The sequence below is a fragment of the Thermobia domestica genome, chromosome 2, assembly GCF_964235325.1.
Source record: "Thermobia domestica chromosome 2, izTheDome1.hap1.1, whole genome shotgun sequence".
Lineage (NCBI taxonomy): Eukaryota > Metazoa > Arthropoda > Insecta > Zygentoma > Lepismatidae > Thermobia > Thermobia domestica.
Window position 1 is genome coordinate 375,014,229 of NC_137455.1, and position 25,126 is coordinate 375,039,354.

The 25,126-nt window shown below is 31.4% G+C and overlaps 1 protein-coding gene across 1 annotated transcript in view; it reads right to left on the minus strand.

Moving 5' to 3' along the window:
• Positions 1 to 24,089, minus strand: part of pb (homeobox proposcipedia) — a 388,459-nt gene extending 364,370 nt beyond the window's left edge. Inside the window, exon 1 of the mRNA XM_081749416.1 lies at positions 22,520 to 24,089. Within this exon, the coding sequence (XP_081605542.1) occupies positions 22,520 to 22,910 (391 nt within the window). The 5' untranslated portion in view covers positions 22,911 to 24,089. The remainder of the gene's footprint in view (positions 1 to 22,519) is intronic.
• Between the last annotated feature and the right edge of the window lie 1,037 nt (positions 24,090 to 25,126).

A 25,126-nucleotide genomic window follows, 5' to 3' on the forward strand; every position in this document is an offset into this window, starting at 1 on the left:
CAACTTCAAGTTTCAAGTTTTCAGTGTTTTGAGTGTTTAACCTTCTTATGCAGCTCTAGAGCTTCTGATCATAAGTTTCGAAACACTATATAGAGCCTTGAATTCGTTTTGCTGTGTCTCAGGCCATCATCTATACTGTAAAGATTAACTTTACAGTATAGATCGTCTCCCACCTGAATATCTAGCTCCAAGAGACTAGGATTAGAGGTCCACACAATCGATCGGCTGAAATTTTCTGTTTATATAGGCCTATAAAGATAATGTGATAAAACATTGATTTGGTACGATAAATTTCGTAAAATAAATAAATTAATTAAATTTTAAAAATCCAACTTGAATAAGAAAATTGTTGTATTCGAAACATTTTTCTTCTACTATTTGAGGTTCAGATCGGTCAACGATAATGCCTTGATCTCACTCCCTTTACCATCCCAATTTGAAACAAATAGAAGTGTCAAGTGTACGGCACGTGAAGGAGTGTGGCTTCTATTGTGTTATATTTTCACAATTAATATTGAAACCAGAAGTAGTTCGTGACTTATATCACTTTCGGTTTTAATAGAGAGATTTGAGTGGATAAGCTTAATTGATTGCAGAAAACGGCTTTTCGCTACCTATTATCGTGTTCACTCTATAGCAAGCAACATTAAAACCGGAAGAGCTTGATTCCTGCCGGTTATAGTGATCAACGAAATGTCTCCATCAACGAACTCAACATTTTGAACACTCTGAGGGTAGTTCCTATTAACAACTGTTAGAAAGCATTCTAGACACTAGGTAATGTGTAAACTGTCCTAATACTGTTTTAAAGTCATTTCTGTGCCCGTGTGCTAATTAGACATATCAGAAGTTTAGGCACATTTTGAACACTTTTAGGGCAGTTCCTATAAACCACTGTTAGGTAGGAGGCATTCCAGACACTAGGTGATGTGAAAAGTGTGCTCATAGTATTTAAAAGTCGTTTCTGTGACTATATACTCATTGGACATATTAGAAGTTCACAAACATCTCAAACAGTTTTAGAAGAGTCCTTATTAACCATTGTTAGGATGCATTCTAGACAGTAGATAATGTGTAAAGTCCACTAACACAATTTAAAATTCGTTTCTGTGGCCGTATACTCATTGGATACATCAGAAGTTCAGGTATATTTTCAACATTTTTAGATCAGTTCCTTTTAACCTATTTTAGGAGGCATTCTATCTAGACCAGGGCGCAAAATTTCAGTCAGACGTACTAGCCAATCCAAAAATGATGGTCACCAGTATCTCTCAAGTACAAATTATAAGAGTTCACCCCTCACCCCTCCGGCTTTTGGTTTGGCAAAGGAAGATATTACAACTCTCAGGGCGCAAACCATTTCTATTGAAGGTGGGAAAAGAAGGGCCAATTACGATGTTGTGAAGTCTTCACTTTCCATGTCCCTTGTGAAAACTTCACATTCCGTGTTTTCCCTCACTCGGTGACAATTATTTTCGTGCGAAACGGAAATTGCGCAGCCCTGTGAGTTTAGGCAGATACCATTTCTACTGAACGCTGGTCGCAAGCTCTAAATTTCTAGTCGCCAATGGCGACCGAAAATTTTGTGCCCTGTTCTAGACACTAGGTAAATGTGCAAAGTGTCCTAATATTGTTTAAAACCCGTTTCTGTGACCTATACTCGTTGTAGCCAACAGAAGTTCAGGTAAATTTTTAACACTTTGGGGGGCAATTCCTATTTACCGCTGTTGATCCAATTATCGGAGACACCTGTAATGCTACTTTTGCGTTCTGTTTTTGAATTGTGTTACTATTTCTGAGATCCGGGGATTGGACTATAGACACTAGGCAATGGTAGACAATACATATCCGATCGATTTTATTGTAACACTATTAGGTATTACTAATATTAAAATTCATTTGAAACAGGGAAGAGGTGTATGGTGCGTAATTAGCCAAATTCTATTGCAATAACAATAAATTATAAGATATTTAGATTAATAAATAGCATATTTACATATCTATTCCCAGTAATATAAAGAAAATTGTTTTTAGTAACTCTTCTCGGGCTATGAGCCAGGTGAAGGTATTGACATCCGACGTTTCGAATGCAGATATTGCATTCATCTGCAGGGATCGTGATAGAATGAATGAAATGTCTGCATTCGAAACGTTAGATGTCAATATTTTCATCTGGCTGATAGCCCGAGAACACTCAGCCAGGTGAAGATATTGACATCCGACGTTTCGAATGCAGACATCGCATTCAGCACCAGAGATTGTAATGTATTGAATGCGATGCCTCTAGATGAATATGATGCCTGCATTCGAAACGTCGGATGTCAATAGTTCACCTGGCTAATAGCCCGAAAAGAGTTACTAAAATTACGTCGCCAGGAAAAATTAAATTTTTTCTTTAAAATGGTTTTGTTATTATTACAAATCATTGGAAAATTTACAATGTACATGTAGTCTATTATTCTTAAATTATAGCAATATGTATTTGAAAAATAGATGTATATTGAAGTAATAATTGATAGTAATAAATAATAAGTATTTTAATTTAAATTTCAAACTATTTCCTGTGTTGTTCATCTCTGTAATTTAACAAAGGTTACATGCCTCTGAGTTTGTAGTTTTTTCATTATTTTATTTATTTATTTATTTATTTATTTTCAATTTGAAATCTCTTTCAATATATCAGAAAGTAAAATATGTACTTCATTTTTAAGATGTTATATACTTGGGTTATAAAACGGTTTTTTACTTCGCCTTAAAAATATCATTTATGAATTCGCGACCTTTACTTTTTTGTATAAAGAACTAAAACGAAAAGCAAAATAAATTTTTGGATAATCGCAAAATAAAAGTAATATCGTTATCCAAATAATAAGAGACCTCAGTTTGAAATATTTTAAATTTTATTTCATATTTTACAGCGTCAAGCTATGTCCTTTAATCTTGTTTTACAGTGTAGAAGTATGTTGTTTAATCTTGCTTGCAGTGTAGAAGTACTTCTTTAATATTGTTTACATTGTAGAAGTATGTTCTTTAATCTTGTTTTACAGTGTACACGTCTGTTCTTTAATGTTGTTTCGCAGTAAACATGTATGTTCTTTAATCTTGTTTTATAGTATACAAGTATGTACTTTAATCTTGTTTTACAGTGTACATGTATGTTCTTTAACCTTGTTTTACAGTGTACAAGTATGTTCTTTAATCTTGATTTACAGTGTACAAGTATGTTCTTTAATCTTAATTTACAGTGTACAAGCATGTTCTTTAATCTTGTCTTGCAGTGTAGGAGTAAGTTTTGTTTTTACAGTATATAATACAAGTATATTCTTTAGTCTTCATTTACAGTCTAGAAGTATTTTCTATAATCTTGTTCTACAGAATAGAAGTGTATTTTCTAGTCGTATTTTACAACATAAAAGTATGATCTTCAATCCCATTTTCCGGCGTAAAAATATACTCTTTAATCGTATTCTACAGAATGGAAACTATGGTCTTTAATCTTGTTTTACAGCGTAAAGTCATGTTTCTAAATACATTTTTGATGTCTTTCTAAATAGACTATAAGCCTATTGTAAACATATTCGGACCTCTTAGAATTCAATTTTATAACTCTCAAGAAAATTAACTTAAAACCAAAATGACACGACACTTATTAAGGTTTCCCTGTGTCCGAATTGGTAAATCGCACGCTTTCTGTGAGGGCAATGAATTTGATTCCCGGTGGAGGTGTTTGCTTATTGCAGAAATCGAAAAAGGGGTTCAGTTCCTACTTTAATCATAAAGACACGTCTCATACAACAACAACGAAGAAAACAAACGTTAAAAAACAAACCAAACAAACAAATGTCAACGACTACGTAACTTTACGTTTGCTTTTGTGGTTGAGGTGAGGGGCTTCAAAAGGACCTTTGGGCAATTAAGCTGTCTTGAGGAGATTTTGTGAGTATCCATAGATGGTCATGCCAACTCAATGACTAAACTGTCCACATTCAAAAAATTGCACCTTTATAAACAGTATCAAAAGACTACATCCGTTTTTCTGGGTGATATTTATGTGTCTATCAGCATTTTCAGACAAGACACAAATGAACAAATTGAAGCCTCACTGTTATTCTTCAGTCTAGGTCTGAAAAGTACGAACTTGTTCGGTAACACAAAATTTAACAAGACCACTAGTTATTCACCAACTGGCTATCCAGATTGTTTTATTAACTTACATATCTTTAAAGTTTGTAACTTATAATAACGATCAAAGTATGCGACTTAAGCTCAAAAATATGAAATTCTTGCAGAATTTTGAAGACAATTGTAGAGGCACAGTCAGCGACATAAGGTGTTTCCGTTTGGTAATATTTATTTTGGGAATAACGGTGATATGGAAGAAAATTACATTCTTTTTAATTTACTGAAAACTGTACTCAAATTGTCCTCAAACTGTACTCAAACTGTACTCAAATTGTAAGTTCGATCCCAGAGCTTTTTTTTATTGAGTGTCCACGATGTGCTGGTCGTAGTTTTTTTTCGGAGTACTATCGTATTCTCCCGTACTTTATAGATCCAATCACTTACAAGATGTCCTGGTAAATGAAATACCGTAGGTACACACTGAAAAAGGAACAAGGAAACTTGTACACCAAGTTTAGAGTGCAGTTAACCATTCGGCTATTGCTACTTATTTTTAATCAATTAAATTTAATCTATAATCTGAATTTATTACTGTTCCTCAACGTTTTCCAGGACTATTTGTGTCTTTTCCAAATCGTACATTTACCATGTAGGTTACTTAAGTTCTTTTGTTATAATATATCTTACCTAATACTAGGTGCTTATAGTATATTTGAAGAAGAATCCGCTCGTAGCAAGGGAAATGTATTCTATGAATATAAATTTCAATGTTATAAAAATCCTCCCTTTTCCCTTCTTCAAAAGGAAATTTTCTGAAACGCTGGAATAATATTTCACTTATACCCTAATTGAAGAAATTTTATATGCCGATTTTCATGCCCCTAAATTGAGGGTTTTGTGAAGTACAGCTAATTTACAACTGTTGTGGGATGTTATTAAAATATCTAGCTAAAGTTGTCATAAACAGTAGCTATGAGTTGATAAATTTAATCTGTTATTATTATGAGATTTTATCAATAATATATCTACCAGAATTTGTCGTAAACAAATTATGTGTGTTTAATGATTATTGTTATGGGATTTTATTGAAATATCTAGCCAAATTTGTCGTAAACAATGTATATGATTTGACAACACAAGTAATTTATTGTAAATTAATCAATTATAACAATTCTAACAATTGTCTATAATTGTTGTGGGATTTTAGCTAGGAAAATTTGTTGCAAACAATTACTATGAATTGATACAACTAATTTATCACTGTTGTGGGATTTTATCAAAATATCTAGCAACATTGATCGTAAACAATAGCTATGAGTTAATACAACTAATTTATAATTTTTGTGGCATTTTGTCAAAATATCTAGCAAAATTTGCCATAATCAATATCTATGAATTGATGATACAGTAATTTATTGTAGATTAATCGGTTCTAACAATTCCAACAATAATCAATTTTTATTGGATGTTATTAAAACATCTTGCAAAATTTATCGTAAACAATGATTATGAGTTTATAGAACTAATTTATAATTTTTGTAGAATTTTATAAAAATATCTAGCAAAATTTGCCGCATTGTGTATCTTTTAAACTAATTAGAAATATATCATAATTTGATAAATATATAAAACAAAACTATCTCTATTGTAGGAAATATTCTTTGTTTTAGGTTATAGACATATAAAAGTTTTGTTCCATTTAAAATGAATCATTTTCTATTTTAATTCTCTGAGAAATATTGTTGTCCCTATCATTATAATACACCTACACAAAAACATGGCAGAAAATATAGCTACTATTTAATTGTCCCTTAAACAAATTTGTTAAAGCCAGTATTAAAAATACGATTTTCGAAAACCAAAAATGATCAGTGATCCTCCTACTATTTTTACGTGTAGGAAATACTCTAACAATTTATGACGAATCTAGAGGTGGTGAGTCAATTTTAACAATGTGTTTAGAGCGTGGTTTCAACGAACTTAGAAAGTTCGTTATTGAATTCTCTATCTGTGTGTGTGTGTGTATGTTTGTCTGTCTGTCTAGTTCCGAAGTTTCCAATTTTGGGACCTCCATTCGATGGGGCATCAAAAGCTATCTCAGAGAAGTATGGAATTTTTCGCGTCCTGTTCCCGAGATATTGACCAAAAAAAGTTCCGATTTCGTGAGATTTAAGGAGACATATCTCGGGAACCGTAAGTCATAGAGAGATCATATTGGTGTTGATCAATACCAATGTTGATTCAATACCAATACCAGTTATTGAGTCAATAATTATTGCGTTATTAGTTATTGATTCAATATTTATTGCGTCATTAGTTATTGATTCAATAATTATTGCGTCATTAGTTATTGATTCAATATTTATTACATCATTAATTATTGATTCAATAATTTTTGCGTTGTTAGTTATTGGTTCAGTAGATATATTTATTGCGTCATTAGTTATTGATTCAATAATTATTGCGTCATTAGTTATTGATTCAATATTTATTGCGTCATTAGTTATTGATTCAATAATTTTTGCGTTATTAGTTATTGATTCAACAATTAATGCGTTATTAGTTTTTGATTCAATATTTATTGCGTCATTAGTTATTGACTTAATAATTATTGTGTCATTAGTTAATTTAGTCAAATAAATTTAATATACAATTTCATTAAATTTAAAAAATAATAATTCTTTTTAAGTTCATTTTGGCAATGCTCTTTGTGCGTTCACAACTGCTTTTGTTATAGAGAATATTCTACAAATTTGTGTTGAAATATCTTATATTCGTACCGCCTGATTTTTCACTGTCAGTTTTTAAATAAATTTTGTTACGTTAGTATCGATTATGCAAAAATTTAAATCTTACAGAAATTAATTTTATCATATTGTTGACAGAGAATATTACAATAGAAAAGAAAATACTTGAATTTTGTTGAATTATGATCGGCATACTTTGTTTATGAGTAATATGTTTGCAGTTGCTACCAGGAACTATTAAAACTAAATACCATGAATCAGTGCTTTCCTTGTAATATGCACATTTGTACAAATGAAGTAATTACTTCGTCGAGAAAAGTCGTTATAGAATTCTTAAGTTTTAAATATTTAGCTAAAACTAAATCTGGTAACAATTGTAAACTAATATTACACCCAAACAAAATAGGTTAATCATACTTGAATAAAATTCAGGTATTTGCTTTCCTACTGTAATATTGTCCGTCAACAACACGATGAAATTCATTTTCAAAGAACTTAAAAAGTTCGTTACTTGATTTTTTATGTCTGTGTGCATGTGTGTATCTGTTATTTGCATATATTTTTTTTAATTTTGAGCCCTCCGTTTGATAGAGCATCAAAAACTATCTGACAAAGTGACGGCATTTTTCGAGTCACTCTAATAGTTTCCGAGATATTGGCCCAAAAAGTTTGAATTTCCCGGGATTTAAGCAGCCATATCTCGGGAACCATAAATCATACAGAGATGATAGTTTGCGAATTTTTCAATTTTGAACCTACCATTTTGATCATGTGTCTTTGTAAAAACAACATATCGTAGAACGTTTAAACAGAACTCTTAAGCAAAATATGTGGAAAAAAAAAATTACTACTCAAGGCAATTATAAAAATTAAATGAAATCTTTAAGTTTTACGTCCCACGCATATGCCTATTAGGCTAAAGGAGACGGCGATGATGAGAGATGAGTGAAATGGTGGAATGAAGAAAGTGGGAGGAAACGGGACAACCCTGAGAAAACCCACGAGCACGGTGTTTGTACACCACAAAGTTTACACGGTGCGAGCTGGGATCGAACCAGAGACCCTAAGTACCGGAGGTGAACGCACTACCACTGAGCCACCGCGCCCCCTCAAGGCAATTATAAATGGATAGATATATTATAAAAATTGTTTAATGGGTATAATAATAAAGTACATAGAACAATTGATGTAAAGCCTGTAGAAGTTAATAAGAAAAATTAATTACTTTTAAGTACGTCCTGGCAATGCTCTTGGAGCATTTTTAACTAGTTTAACATGTAAATTTTTGGCTTAACCGATGGTTACCTCACCAAACACTAATAAAAAAAAAGAGAAAATAAACAATAGATAAAATCGTTACACAAATTCTATAAGTATAAAATTTATATTATTTTAATTTTCAACATCTAATTGTTTAAAGTAACTTTATAATTTGTTTGCGAAATTAGAAATCATATTAACGATATTAATAATACATTTACCTCTAGTCAAAGTTATTATACTGAAGTTGATTTCAAAGTTGAATGTGTTACAAAAAATACCGGAATTTATTAAATTTGGCTGGTCTGCTGATTGTTTTTAGATCAAAAGATCCAAAATATTTCAATCAAAAATTTTCTTGTACGTTTTATATCTGGAGAACTACAAACAGTGTTGTGTTGTCAAACTCAAATTATCACTTAACTCAGTATGATGTGCTCATTCCGTAGAAAATACAAAATCTCGATTGAGGGACCTTTAGAAAAATTTAGTGGCCCCTGACCCAAAAACTAATTATTGGCCAAGATCGCAATCTTTTGATCCATCTTTTGGATCATTCCTAAAACTCTTGTTTAAAAATTAAAATACTATTTTTTGTGTGCTTGCAAGTTGAGGAAAGACAAATTTGGATTTTTACTGATCCAAATGATTCATGAACAAACAGAAATTTGGTATAATATGATCTAGATCAAGACAGGGGAAGGGATAGATTCTCTCTCCTTTCTAAGTAATTATCTTAGATAATATTGTGTCTCCTTCAAGTTGAGTTTAGCTATTTATGCCTATAGCTAGTATTTCAGTTCGAAAATTTATAGAAAAAAGTCAATTGCTGTCTATTTAAAATAAGAAGAAATTTAGCATCATTTTACGCAGTAAAAACATTTTTTTAACCATTTCGTGTCCTGCAACCACATATGAGGCGATAGTTATAGGTAACTAAAATTAGTTGTAAAAATCTCAATAAAATCTTCCGAGTAACCGTTCATGTACAGTGATTTTATTGAAAATCTACTCTTGGTTCTGGAAACACTAATAAATGACTCGCTCAGCCTTCTCATCGAAAAAGACATATATTTTTGTGAACCAATTTAGAAAACATTTTTTTTTATTCGTACACGAAAGGGTTAAGGATGATCCAAAAATGGATTAAAATATTACGATCTTGACCAAGAATTTTAAGGATGATCTAAAAAGAATGCATCAAAAGATCGCGATCTTGGTCAATAATTAGTTTTCGGATTAGGGGCCCCACAAAGTTTTTGAACAACCCCTAAATCGAGTTTTCGTATTTTTTTCTTTTTACGGAACAAGTACATCATACTGAGCTAACTGATGGTTTTGGTATGGCTACCCAATATGTAGTTCACCTAGAAGAAAATTTTTGATTTAAATATAATGATTCTTTTTTTTTAATGCAAAACTGGATCAGGGGTCCACAAATTTTTTAAATGACTCCTAAATCGAGTTTTCGTAGTTTTTACGGAATAAGCACATCATACTGAGTTAAGTGATAGTTTGAATTTGGCTACACTATATGTAGTTCTCCAGATAAAGGCCTACAAGAAAATATTTGACTGAAATATATGCCCTGTTGGATCTTTTGATCCAAAAAGAATATTTCTCACAAATACGTAACAAAACTGAATGTTGATATTTGTTTAGAACCATAAATTTTGTTTGTTTATTTGTTTCTATTGAACTTCAATGTCCCTTTTAAGCACCGAAGCTATATGAGACATGGACGTAATGTGCAACCTGAATCGCCATAGCATTTAAATCTCACCCACCAGGAATCGAACCTTGGAGCACTTGCAACAGAGGTGTATGCCCTACTCACTAGATAAGTGGGGGGACCTAGAAACACAAGAAAATAATTTTCGGTATACAAGGTTAGAACTTAATAAAAATATTACCATTATAATTACGCGTTCTTATGACGTATAGAGTTTTTAAGTTCGATCCCAAGGGCTCGTAACTTTGTAGTTAACACACACACACTATGCTGCTAGCTTTCTCAGCACGCTCCCGTATCTTCCTGTGTCTTGTCACTATTCCATCACTTATGGGATGGCCTATATGTTAATGAGGCAGGTCCACATCGAAAATCGAACAGAGAAACACGTGCTTCTACGCAAGCCAGCGACTGAGAAATACGAATATCATAGGATGTATATTGTGCTAGCTACTTCATAATTTATATAACTTCAAAATTTTCGAGACTAGAAAGCAAAAATTGAGATACCTATATAGAGAATTCCGTTAGCTTCCAGATGAAATGAAGAAGAAATCAGTTCATAAATTTTGTACTTAAATTTACGAAACGAGAAGGGAAAATTTTTGAGACGAGGCGAGAAATAATTCTTCAAAAATATAGACGAGACGAGATTTCTAGAAAAATCTTATAAAAGAAGTCAAGAAAACATTTATCGTCTCATGGACAAATTAGTAAATATTAAATGTTTATTTTCAATTTCTCTGTTTTAAAAGTTTTACAGACCAATAGTATTTAATGTTTTTCAAAGATCTCCAGGTATATTCCTTCTGCCAGATCTAAGATGTGCAGAAAGTACATTTATCGTAGGTTAATGTTTTCATATTACCATTTTTAAAACGACTTAATAATTGCCAGGTGCATAAGTAATTTGCGAAACAACTTTTATTCCCCGAAGTCTTTCAAAATTAGTTACTAATACGTGTCCTTACATTTCAAAAATATTTTTCAACTTTATTTAAAAGAAGGGCCGCGATGGGTCAGTCGTAGAACGTTCAACTCGGGTGCATGGGATCCCTGGTTCGATCCCAGAGACTTTGTTGTGTACAAACACCGTGTGCGTGGATTTTCTCGGGGTTCTCCTGTTTCATCCCACTTTCTTTATTCCACTATTTCACTATTTCATTCATTTCTCATCATCACCGTCGTCTCCTTTAGCCTATACGGTATAAGCGTGAGACGTAAAACGGGAAGATTTACTTGAAGAAAAAATAGTTTACTTCAAGTGCTTTGTCTAGTGTCAAACTTGCCAATTCAATAGGAGAAGAGAGACAACTAAATGAAAAAGTACTTTCAAAAACACAGAAAAAAAGTCAGACATTTTGGTTAAATTGGGTTTTGGTGAGCCTTCCAAACACAAAAATAAATTTCCGGTTTTGAAAATAAAACCTTCCAGTTTAACGTTCCATTATTATGTCAGTTATGCTAAGGGAAATGGATGATTAAATAAGTGAATGATGATGAAAATACAAGGACACAATGTTATTCACTACACAAAATTACTTTTTTGGGGATAGTACCAGATACCAGAGATATATGCTCTGCCACTAAGCCACCGTGCTCCAATTTTAGATTTTGTAGTTCAATAGACACCTTGAAGAAATATCCATTCAAAAGTAGGCTGCTTTGTTTCAAGAAAAGAAATGATTTTGAAATGAAAAAAAAAAAAATAATGATTTTACGGAGATAAATAGCACTCTGAAAATATCTGTAATCAGGGTGTTCAGTGCACAAGAGAATCAGGTCTACTCTTTTGGACACTTTAGACATATTTCATCTTTAAGATTACTATCTGGAACTCCTTTCAGAGGTTAAAAATATTCATGTCCAGATACTGAAAATAATTCTGGTAAAGGTTCAAAATAGTGTTAACTTTTCCGTGCATTTCAATGTTTCGTAAAATTTTATGTCTTATATTTCTCACAACTTTGGTAGTGTAAGTTGATTCTTTTGTGTTCTCAACGCCTCAATTTACGAGCAATTTAACTACTTAGTTGTAAAAGTCCTAGATTTCCCCGTTTAGCCGGGGCAGTTCCGGCTTTACATCATATTATCCCCAAAATTATTCAAAACTCCAAATGTACCATTAAAAAAAATCCAGAACATAAGTTAACATCATTCGTTAGATACATTAAAAAATCGCTTTAATTGGTTATCAATGTCTATCTAATAGGATTAATTTACTTCCTGTCACTCACTTTTGGCGAGTGTTTTTCTGCTATTCATATTTAACCAAAAACTACGCACAACTATGAATTTACTGTAATTTTCCATAATTGCCCCGGCTTTTTAGTCTAAAAATCTGAGACCACTACTTATACGTTATTGAGTAAGCGAAAACCTATTGACACATCGACTTCTCTCTTATCATTGTTATAAATAGGTAAGAAGGAAATATTTTGAATAATAATAATAATAATAATAATAATAATAATAATAATAATAATAATAATAATGTGGGGTATGGTAGGTTTGTGGTAGAGGTTCGAGGTGTCCTGATTATATCTCTGATTATGTAAGTTTATGATGTAGAACATCCTGCTCTGAGTCTTATCAGGGTTTTCACGTTTTCCTTCACATTATCATCCCACCAATCCCATAATCATTCACTTACAATAATCATTCACCTTTGTTACCCCGAACATAAATCTTCTGATTTTAAAGTAAAGATTTCATATATTTAGAAAAATTGAATGAAATACCACTTCGCACACTTTCTGATTTGTTCCAAAAGAGTTTAGAAAATACAAGATACACACTTAAGCAACACGATAGACTGTTTTAATAAAATTGTTCGATTCAATGTTGAGATTTACCATTTCTGACGAAGAATAGTTCGATATGAGGAACAATTTTATATGTGCTAAAAGAAAGATTTAAAAAAAAACAACTTGTAAATAATTTTCTCTAAGTTTATAAATAGCTAAACAGCAAAAAATAAATACTAAATTATTACCTATAGCAGAAGGAACACTGCTAATTTCAAGTAAAATATATATAAAATAATATTACAGATTTACCGTTTGGTTGCAAATTAAGTTATAAATAGCCTGGTCAAAAGCTTTTCCCGAGGTCTTTCTGAAGACGAAGTTTTTGTTAAAAGATGCATCTCAATTTTTAGCAATTTTATTAGTCTTTGTCTTAAGTAACGTATGGTCTATATATAAGGTATTTTTAAATAAGATAAAAAATTTTACATTGCATAAATTTTATTATTATTATTATTATTATTATTATTATTATTATTATTATTATTATTATTATTATTATTATTATTATTATTATTATTATTTGTTTTATGTTATTAAAATTCAACAGATTACTCTTTCTTTGAAACAAAATAAGGTATTTAAAATAAGTAGATAACTAAATCTCATACAAAAATAAACTCTTCTTTACCTGTGAAATTTCAAACATTGGCTCTGAAAAACAAACTTTTTAAAAATTTCTAAATTTATTCAAATTTCATTTTAATATTGATACTGAAATTTAATAGTATTACAACATTACATTTATCAACTCAGGTTTAGTACTGTATGAAAAAATAATTTCTACAAAAGTAAGATTGTTTTGCATTTTTTTGAAATGTAAAATTTCAATATTGAAAACGTATGTCATAAAATTTGCACATTTTTCATTTTTTGTGTAAAATTATTCAAAAAATGTTTGCAGTACGATTTTATAAATGCATTTCTTTCTATTGCACGCTAATATTTTCACGAATAAAGTGTCTTTTTCATTATTATTATTATTATTATTATTATTATTATTTAATGTCTGATTTGATTTCTGTGTTCAACACGGTGACTATGTGGAACAAGGTGCACTAGTTAAAATGGTATTCTATACACGATTATTACTCGGATTTGAATCCGAGGCAGAAAACCACCGGGGAACGAATACGGGACCACAAACGCTGAAGGCATGGATTTAACCATTAATAAGCACAATTATAATTATTATTAGCGTATTATTACAATTATATGTTGCTTCATGTTGTGATTAAATATTATTAAAAAATGAACAATAATTATTTTTTAAGGTTCAACTTTGTTTTGGTTGTTACCCAATTCTGAACTATTTTCTTCGCTGTATATTTTATCTTTTTCTACCAAAAGATCCAATATATTTCAATCAAAAATTTTTTGTACGCATTATATCTGGAGAACTACACATATTGTGTAGTCAAACCCAAACTATCACTTAACTCAGTATGATGGGCTTATTCGGTAAAAGAAATATGAAAACTCGGTTTTGGGGCCGTTCAAAAATTTTGTGGTCCCTGATCCAAAAACTAAATATTGGCTAAGATCGCAATCTTTTGATTCATTTTTTTTTTGATCATTCCTAAAATTCTTGTTAATATTATTCGTCTTAATAAACACATTTCTTTCGTTCATTATTTCAGCACTTTCGCTTTGTAAATTTTAAAATTCTCTTTACACGTACAAAAAATATAATTAAGAATACTTCTATTAATAGGCTTAAGTATATATATGTATATATATATATATATATATATATATATATATATATATATATATATATATATATATATATATATATATATATATCAAAAATAACTATCTTTGTATATTTAACGGAGCGAGTAGTGAGTGTAAAAGAGTAGTGAGTTCAATTCCAGCAATATAAGTTTGTGATTGACAATAATGGGCTCATTGTTTCTCTAGTTTATCCTTATATTTTCATTACGCCAAGTCCAGTCATGTATTTTACCTTACAAATTATAAAAATAACAGATTAGTCTATTTCTTTGAAAACACGTATTTCATATCAAGTCGACTCACACAGAATAGAAATAAACTTGATTTCCTGCCAATTAATGGATATGTTTAGGTTTCATCATTTGTTTTCTTTCATTTTGTTTACTAAATGAAAACACAGCTCTAACTATGAAAACATTTACTTTTCCTTTCTGACAAAGCATTTTCAGACATAAACAAAACTTGACGTTATTTTTGTAAAGAAAGTATACAGAATATTTGTGCTTATGTTTAAAACTTTGAATGATTCTTGCAATGAGAGCTATTTTCTATACCGACGTTTTATTAATAACTCTCTGTCCTGTAGGGAACTTGAAATTCTTTATCAACGCAAGAAAATAAAACTTTATTTCACAGTACTTCAGCACCAAGGTTACACATTTAAATATAGGCCTATACGATACTAGTTACGTGTAAATAAGAGGGCAATGTATTAAGTCCGTTTATTGTTATCATATCAAAATTAGCTTGTGGACGGGACAATTTTCAGTAGTTACGAATGGTCGTTACCTACAGCTTCTTATAGGCATAATTATTTTAAAATTCAAGAACGTAAGGTGAATCCAAATTGCAATATTATGTCTTCTTGCGAACAAATAAATGTAAAACCGCAAACTTTTGTATAATTTCCGATACGAGTATGTCATTCACTTTTCACGAATTTAGTATATCGGACATAGGAGAGTGGGATAAGAATGTTATTAATAAATACACAAAAATGGAATTTGAAATATAGGAGGTTTTCGATGTGTATAATATGAACATCTCAGTATTTCAAAACAATTTTGAAAAGGGCAAGTATAAATGAAATGCAAAGTTACTACTATTACATGTTGCTTTCAACACTGGTGGATAAGATTTAATATATTTGAGTATATTAAATATATTTTATCAAAAATATTTAATATATTCTTACCGTACAGAAAGTTATCTTTTACATCGTATTCCATCGTTATTAATTAAATGTCTTACTATTGTATGTAAAATGTATAATTTGACATTTGTTTAGCTTTACCGAAAAACGGAGAACAAAATTATGGGAGTTATAAATAATTTTGGAAAATGATTTAAGGTCCATCACACGCTCCCAATATTTTTTTACAGTGTTTAGAGAATTACATTTAGGAAATAAGAAAAATGAAAAATTTAGAAATTTATTCAAGTAGTATCTTGAACTATTGCTAAATAAAGTAATATCCTTGAGGTCTTATATTCCAAAAATTTGGGCATACATTTTATAATATAATTATCGGATAGTTACTCAAATTTGAGCCTAATATGAAAATATGAAAATAACTGGTAATAAATTAAACAACATTTTTTGTAAATTAATGACCCACTTTTCAAAATTGAGATAGGTATTGTCTATGTGTTTTTGAGCGTTTACAAAAATAGAAAACAGTGTTGAGGGTTATAACAAAGACCATAATTATCTTTTCTTATTCTATACAAAAATACAATATTTTCAAATGTTATTTTCTGAAACCAGTTAGTTACATTTTTGTCAATACTTCAAGTGCAATTCTCTAAAAATATTCTCTTTTTAAATCTCAAATTAAATTGGAAACTTAAAATATAAAATAAATATTATACTGTTTGTAAAAAAATATCCCATTAACATTTGCAATGTTTACAAAGCCACATAACAAATGAATACTAAGTAAATAAGGCTGTGGAATATTTTATTCTTTAAAATAGAAATTCTGAAAATTAGAGTTGTTGTTTCTCACACTTTTTGAACAACTTCAGAGTTTACAGAGTAATTTTTCATTACTATTTTGAAAAAAATCAATATTAGAACAATAATGATAGTGCAATAGAAAGCTATTATAAAATATTTGAACTAATATTAATATAAAATTAAAATATATTGTATAAAGGAAATACTTATAAGTTGGATAAAATGTAAAAACTTGGATTGTAATTAATTATATTTAGCAGGCCTAATTTATATAAAGAAATCTCTAAATATTACGGTTATAATCACACAGCAATAGTTAGTTCTATCAGGAATTTTTGTTATTATGATTATTTATTGAATGTTAAAATGTACGTAAAAATTATTATTTTAAAATATTTTATAATAGCATGGGTGTTTCTGATAAAAGAAATAGTTGATTTTTAATAATTTTGGATTCAATTATGTTTGACGAATAATATTGTACTATGATAATATTTAATTATTTTTCACTAAATTGTTTATAAAATATTACAAAGTGGCAATATTTAACAATACATAATTAAAAACAATTCATCTTAAATTTGACTAAGTGAAAATATGTGACAGTAAGAATATAGTTAATTTTATAATTAGCAATGCGTAGACATAAATCAAATTGTTATTTTATCATTTCAGTAATAATCTGGAAAATATTTGTTGAAAGATCCTCGTGTTACATTCATTATTATTTATTAGGGTACTAGATTTGAGTAAATATCTAAGTGTTCATTAGTTATTAATTTAAAAATTATTTTATAAGTTTTCAGAACAGTCAATAACGTACTATTTTTTTTCGTAAATTGTTATACAATCAACTTGGTAATCTTAAATTCCTTAATGAAATTGAAATTAATATTCTATAATCGAAGATAAGAATTTAAAAAACAATTTTTTGCTACAGCAAGAAAGCCAAAATCAATTCGACTTCGAAAGAGATGAGCTTCCTTTGCCAGAATTGCAATAAATAACTAAGACTTGGTGTATTTGATTCAACAAATGGATTCGGAAAGAAATTTGTTATTTATGTAAATTCATGTAATGATTTTGGACAGTGTAACTAAATACCTTTTAATAAATATATATTTTTTAATAAAAAAGAGAATTTCTTTAGCCTTCTTGAACCTAGCATCGCATACTAAAGAAAAAACAACTTCTAAGCTCCGCATACATTTTTCGGGAATGAAATTCTTTTGAGAATAAAGAACTTTTTGCTATTAAATAACAACAGTTAGGTATTTCAATTTTTTTAATCTTCCTATCAAAGTATTTATAATTGTATAGATAATTGTAAATAAAAATTAGCAGTTGAAAACATTTTGCTACCGAAGAGATCCGCCGAGAACTGATCAATCAACATAACAACAGCTTATTGCTAAAATATATTGTTTTATACATTTATATAGTCTCTGGTACAACCACAGACAGATTAATTATTTCAAAATGACTAAGCATCGTGCTGTCTTTTGTTTCGTTTAGATAGCATACAAGTATACAAAAAATACGTTAGCACTTAATATACTTCAACAAAATATCAATAATATTAATGTTTGAGTAAAAATTTTATTTTACTTACATAAATTTTATTGTAAGTTAGGTCTATCATAAATATAGTAAGAACACTTTTCAGGCTATAATATTAGTGCAGTAGAGAGAATTATAAAACGTCTGTTTGTTGAAAATACTTATATTGCGGCTGCTGTTTCACGCACTAAATGTTTCCGAAGAAAATCTATTAAAATAATTTCATAATTCGTATTAAGATCACATATTAATTTTAAAAAAATCTTACAACGGATTCCTTTTCATTGCAGTTTCTGCAATGAATTCTGTATTTTCTTTTTAGCAATTGTATTTATAACCATTTTACGGTAATGTTCATTGGCAGTGAATAAGAAGTAATTAGAAATATCAATTATTGGTACATGGCATTTTAGAACTACGTACGTAGGAGTTTCAGAGTTCGCGAGAAAAAATATGTTTTCTACTAGTTGGATTAATTATATTTTGAGAAATTTTATAATTTGCATTTAATATTTCCATTTATTTGTTTAGACGTTTTAAAATAATTTTCTTGTGAGTTTTGTCTTCTGTTTTCTTTCTACTGAGCTCTACAAAACATATTTGCGCAGTAAATAACTTTCAACAATAATTAACCATATCAGAAGTTCATAACAATTAAGTTTATGTTACGGAAACACTTTTTAATAATGCCAGAAGTACAATGAAATTTAAGGTGACTATATTTGACTTCTCAGAAAATGACACACTTACCGAAATTGACCAACTTTTCGGATTAAGAATTAATTATATATATATATATATATATATATATATGCACAGATATAGGGCAAATTTTTTACATGACAAACTTAGGAAATCTTATTGTAGTATAAATGTTTGAACTGATATGTTTAGCCTAATGTAGCCTAAAATAAGAAATTAAATTATAAAATGAATGAGGAACAGGTACAGAAACAAGCTAGCATCGTTGGGCGGTCTAATGGCTAAAGCAGGCCTGTTCACGGTTCGAATACCGCTTAGGGTATGGAAGTTATGTATTTTCTATTCACAATTCATTTTATTATGATTATTCATTTCTCTTAGTCGCTTTTATCCTAAAGAGCAGAGTGGCTCGAGGAACGTAAAATTAAAATTAAATAATTAAACAAATCCAAAATGTAAGTAAGAAATCAATTTACATAGATATAAGGCGAAGAAGTGTTGTTCGTCCAGAGAACCTCGTTATTCTGTTCGTTATTATTTATTACTAGCCAATAAACGATTGAGAAAAATAACTATCTGTCGTTTATAGACATCTGTATAGATACTTAACGTATATACGACACCATATATTTCTAATCGAGTAAGCAGAATCGTTGACAAATTTTCGCTTAGGAATGATTATTATAAATGGCCATATCGATATATATATATATATATATATATATATATATATATAGTAAGAGAGTAATCCCTACGGTGATATTGTTTAGTCTTGTTCTTACTTGTTAAACAATCTGCACATTCAGCAGCAAACGCAATAGAAATTTTATGATGTGTTCTCAATCCGCGGCTTGTTTTGTATGTATGCCCTCGGTTTTGCGAGAGGATATAAAAGTAGGTATATAGACGTACGTACGACGTATGTACGGCAAAAGGGGATGGTTTTTAAGAGATCTAGTAGTGAATGGTGGTGGGGGTGGTGTTTCCATCCAGAACCAAAAAGCGGCAAGCAAGCAATACGGAAGTGAGTGAGTAAGTGTGTGTGTGTGTGTTTGTGTATAAGAAGAGAGAGAGAGAGGAATCTTCTCCCCTCCACCCCCAGTATGGTCTTTGACATGAGTTATGGCCACTCGTAACACGATGCTGTATGACAAGGGCGAAAGGATGGGGCGTAGTAGGGAAAAGAATAGAAGTGAACTATCATCGGGCTATACGGAGAGGAACGAGGGATGATGATTTCGTAAAAGGGGAGATGATGTACACCGAGGACACTAAACGCCAGCGATATTACGCTATAAAAATCTCATAGATTCACCCCACACTTTTTTTACACAGTACACTGTCAATAAAAACAGTTGAGAGAAACAATGAAGAAGAATTGCTGAAAAGACAAACTACAATAAAGAGAAGCAAAGCGAATACGAAAAATAGGGTTATTTAATTCATCTTTCGGTCGCTTAGCTTTGTCCGCTTTCGGATGCCTTGTTCTTGAGTTTATTCCGCTTATACGTATTGCCAGTGGTTTATTAAAGGTTCTTAGCGCCAACAATCATGTTTTGTTATCCACATTTAACGCCTGATAATAAGTCTTAATCCATATTAGACAAATCCTAACTCTTTTGCCACAGTGAAACTTTGACACGCAGAGAAATTGATAAGAAAATACAAGACTCCTAGAAGTTATGTAGCCTTGCGTACACAACTTTTATTTGACAAATATATGACACATATTTTGTGTCTGAAACTGTACTTTTTCAAAAAATATAAAGATAATAATTGAATTAAGTAGCCTATATAAAGAAAATATACCTACTTGTGTTGTATATTTTCTACAGTTTGGTCCTTTATAATAAAACAAAATATTGTTACCCAGTAACAACAATAATAAGAAAATTTATGAAATTTATACTTAAATAACATTTTGTTATCTCCTCAGTATACGTTCGTGTGTAATCTACTCAGATTACGCAGGTGTACTGTGGTGCTTATCCCAAAGACGGAGGTCGCAAGTGTTATTTCGCGGAACTATTAGGATCGGCATTTCATTCTTATTTTTAGATTTTACTCCAAATTAAATTAAATATCCTGTATATTTATCTGCCAACAATACGTTAATGATGTATATAAGGATAAATTGAATACATTTGGTAGTATATATTAATACCCTAACGGCGGCAAATAAATGTTATTTCTCGGTGATTGCTGAGGTCGGCAAGAAGCTCTTTACGCTCTATATATCTACATGTAGCACTAATATTGTAGAAGTTACAGAAGAACTAGTAAATAAATTAACGTCGTATAAACCCTAACATTCCCACAAAATAGAACTTTTTAAAAAATAAGGCTCGAAATCTTGTGTAGCACCAACCCTTAAAACTTTAGGCACAAAATCTTATGTAACACTAAATTCTCTAAGATGTTCCGACTTTTTCGTCTTGTAAATTTAGAGCTGACAGACATTCTATTGTGTTATTATATAACTTTATACCGAACAAAAATATTTAGACCACTAAACGCGTAACATATAACCAATAACAGTTATACATTATTAACCATAAAAAACTATTAACTATTGAGGAACTAATAAATTTGTAAGTTTCGCTATAATTAGTTCTTTAATAATTAGCAGTTTTTACGGTTAACAAAAAATGATTACAAATTTATTTTTCTAACAAATAACAGAGTATAGAATATTAGGTATAGAAACTTAATATCAATTTTTTCTCTCAATTTACAATTAATTAATTTAATTTATATTAAAATTTGTTAATGTAATAAAACAAATGTTCAAATCAAATTTAATCAAATGTTCTCCCGTAAGAATTCAGCGAAAAGATGTTTCATAAGAACCTTTCAAGCGTTAATAATAATAATAATAATAATAATAATAATAATAATAATAATAATAATAATAATAATAATAATGTTTTTGTTTGAAAGGGTTTGTAGGTGAGCCAATGGCTAACATTTAATTGAGTAGTGTTTTACATATCAGTGCAATAGTTCCATTGTGTGAGATTTTTCTTGAGCTGTAGTGTGTTTAGTGTCTAGAGTCTAGTATTTAGCTCTTCTGAATTTAACACGATAATCAATTATTAAGTTCAAACGTAATACTTTTCGCAAATCCTAGAATGTACTTTTGGCATACCCTAGAATATACTTTTGGCATAAACTAGAATGTACTTTTGGCATAAACTAGAATGTACTTTTGGCATAAACTAGAATGTACTTTTGGCATACCCTAGAATGTACTTTTGGCAAACCCTCACTTTTCCAAAACTTCTAAGCCAGAACTGCAATATCTAATAAGTATGAACTTTGTGCTATAAATAACAACACCGACCAATTTATGCAAATTTCAACTGTTAAAATTGTCAGAATTAGAAGATTAAGCCGTACCATTAAATTCACAGTTTTCTTCTATATTTTTTGCTTGATTTCATTGTAGTATGTTGTATTAAGCGCTTTTATGAACATTCCATTTAATAAAAAGAAGGAAAAAATAAGCAATTTCATGGTTCTGTATTAGAATACTTCGGTAAAATATTTGTAAGTTGGTTTCAGAGTAGGAACAGAGAAAGAAAATTTCTAAATTGTTTACACTATAATTCTTTCAAAAATGTATTTGGAAATTAATCTTTGAATGGATGTTAAATTGTTGACGTGTTACACGTTATTTGACAGTTACCAAGAATAAATCTTCCTCACTGAAAAAAACATCAATAGACTCAACGATTTGTCGTTACAACACTGAAGAATAACAAAGGTTATTTTTGAGCAACGGTTAGTTGAAGATATTCTTGTACCGGCATTGTTGAATCCAGTGCTATGTGTCAAACAATAATAGGAAGATAAATTGTTGCGGACATCAATCAAAGGTGGTTCGCCTTACCTTGCTGGTTGCTTTTCCTTGTCGTTTTCTTCTCCTTCATCCAGGGGTATTCCGGGACGTTCACTCCAGGGGGTGGTTGCTGGCCGGATGGCACGTGAGGATTAGCAGGTGGTCCATGTCCGTGCATCCCTCTTTCCGCACCTTCAAGACCCGGGAAGCTCCCAGGCGGTCCACCGGGCATCGCAGGAGGACTCATGGTAGTGTTAGGCCTATGCAGGGGGTCACTAAGATGGGGCAAGGCCGTCATGAACTCCGCCATCGAGGGTTGACTGTTAATGAACCCCGTTTCACAGGTTGTAGCCTCCATGTGACCCACGTACCAATCGCCCACTTCTGGCTTCGTTTGGACGTATGGTTGGTCGCCGTCCGGAGGTTGTAGTTTATCTTTCATTCGGCCGGTGTCTTCCAACAATGGGTGCCAACAACAAAGATGTTGAAAAATACCTTGACAATTCGTGTAGTACTTCAACTTTCATTATTGTAACACTGTCAACGATAAAAACCACATTTGCACTGTCACGACAATGGACATGGTCTAGTTTGACCTCTGTCCCCATAATTATTCTTTCCTTATATTGTTGCAAACAATTACAAATACCTTTCACATTTGTGCTTCGTAAACAGAACCAATAAGAACAACTAGGATTTGAATCCTGAAGCTGCCATAATGATTTGTAGTTATATGAATTCACACATGTTTAACACACGCACACCTTGGAAATAACAAATGCACCAAAATCACTAAAATTTACACCCGGAATTTGCCTCCAAAACGTGATGTATGAAGTTTTTAGTATACGCACTCGGACTATAAAAGGTGTTTTTTTTAAAAAAAAAAAACAAAAAAAACGCGTCGACGCGCACCACACTACTATATGAGGTCTGTCACTCCTTTCGTCAGAACGGCAATGTCAGATAGTATGTGGACTCTTGTGTATTGGTGTGTGTAGCACTAACTCAGGTGCGGGAGAGGGGAGGGGAGGAGAAAGAGGCAAAACAGGATGGTTTTAAGTAGTGGAGAGGAGGTGATAGACAAGTACACCTCAGCGAGCCTTGTCTCTCGTGACAACAGAGTAAAGTTTTCGGAGACAAAAATTCAGAGTTGAATAAAGAAAAAAAAACTTTTTAAACTCGTTTTTTAAGCAAAAATTGTATCACTCGGGAAAGTTTTCATGTCAAACAGGCCGCCGAAGCTTTTAGGCAGAAACTTTAGCCAGAAATTGATAGTGAAAATCTGACCATTTCCTCACAGCCACGTGATCCCGCGTCAACCAATGACAGAGTATTCAACCCTCTCGGCAATAGGCATGTGATCGCGAAGCGCGGTGTGCGGAGAGGCTGTAGGCGGGATTCGTGGAAACCCAAAGCACAAGCTTTTCAAAGGGGGCCCCCAAAGTGAGCGACAGACCATCTCTTTCACGGGGCACCCTTACCGACGTTGCAAGAAGAGGAGGGGGCAAGAAACTTCAGGGGAACGGAGTGGGGAAGAACGCAACAGCCCCACTGTATACACACACAGAGAGATAGATATGTATACAAAATCCATCGTCGCGCGCGATAGCTCGACGTGTGCGCTTACCACGCCGCCTATAGACAAATCTTGGAACCAATGCGCCGCTCCTCCTCTCCGCACCGGCATATATACGTATACAAAGTATGCAAGAACCGAAGCGAGAAGTCATGTTTGGCAGGCGAAAACAATAAAACTACTCGCCCGTGATGTCATAAATTCATTTCTTCCAGATTTTTTAGAAAGAGAATCACACACACTGACTGCTCTCTCTTACATGCAAATTGGCGCGCGCTCACAACAATGTTATTGTGTATATTATCTCGTCAATTTATTATGATCGTCGCTTTAGCATGTAGTGATGAAAAAAAAGTCGATTACAAAAGCATATTTTAAAAGGGAAGAAATAAAGGAGTCATCGAGAAGTTTAGGCGTATAAAGGACGGTAATCTTATATACATCTCTTCTGCAGAACGGACAGAGTTGTTAGTTCGATTCCAGCTCACGTGGAAGACTGCTAATTTTAGCTGATAAACACAATAAGGAAAAACATGTAAAGCTCACCAGGTTATAAAGTGCAAAGCCTCTTTGCTATTTGAGCTATTTCAGGTTCCAAAATAAATAATAAATAAAAATTTGTTTGTAACTGTTAATATTCACTAAGATTTTCGCATGATACCAAACTTTAGAAGGACACTTTCTCCCAAAAATATAGGGGGCCCGGTAGAAGTTAGAGGGGCCCCATCCAACCATATTATAGTTCATCACTATATTATAGTTCATTTGGAAGCCTACCGTAAAAATTTTAAGGGGCAGTAAAAATTTAGGAGAGCGTCCCCAAGCCCCCCATAGATACGGGCCAGCTCTCCGCCGCAGGTACACGACTAATAAAAATCAAAATATTTTATCTATTAATTTATACTATACTAATCATTGTTGCCATTTGCTATACAATATTATGCTTGTTTATTTAACTGCATACTGACTCAGATAAAGGTCTCAGGGGCATTGACCCCCATCGTATAGCCTAAGAGCGATTAGGTCTTATCACTCAGACCATGTTTATTACATTAATTTTAATAAATTTCCAAAGACAA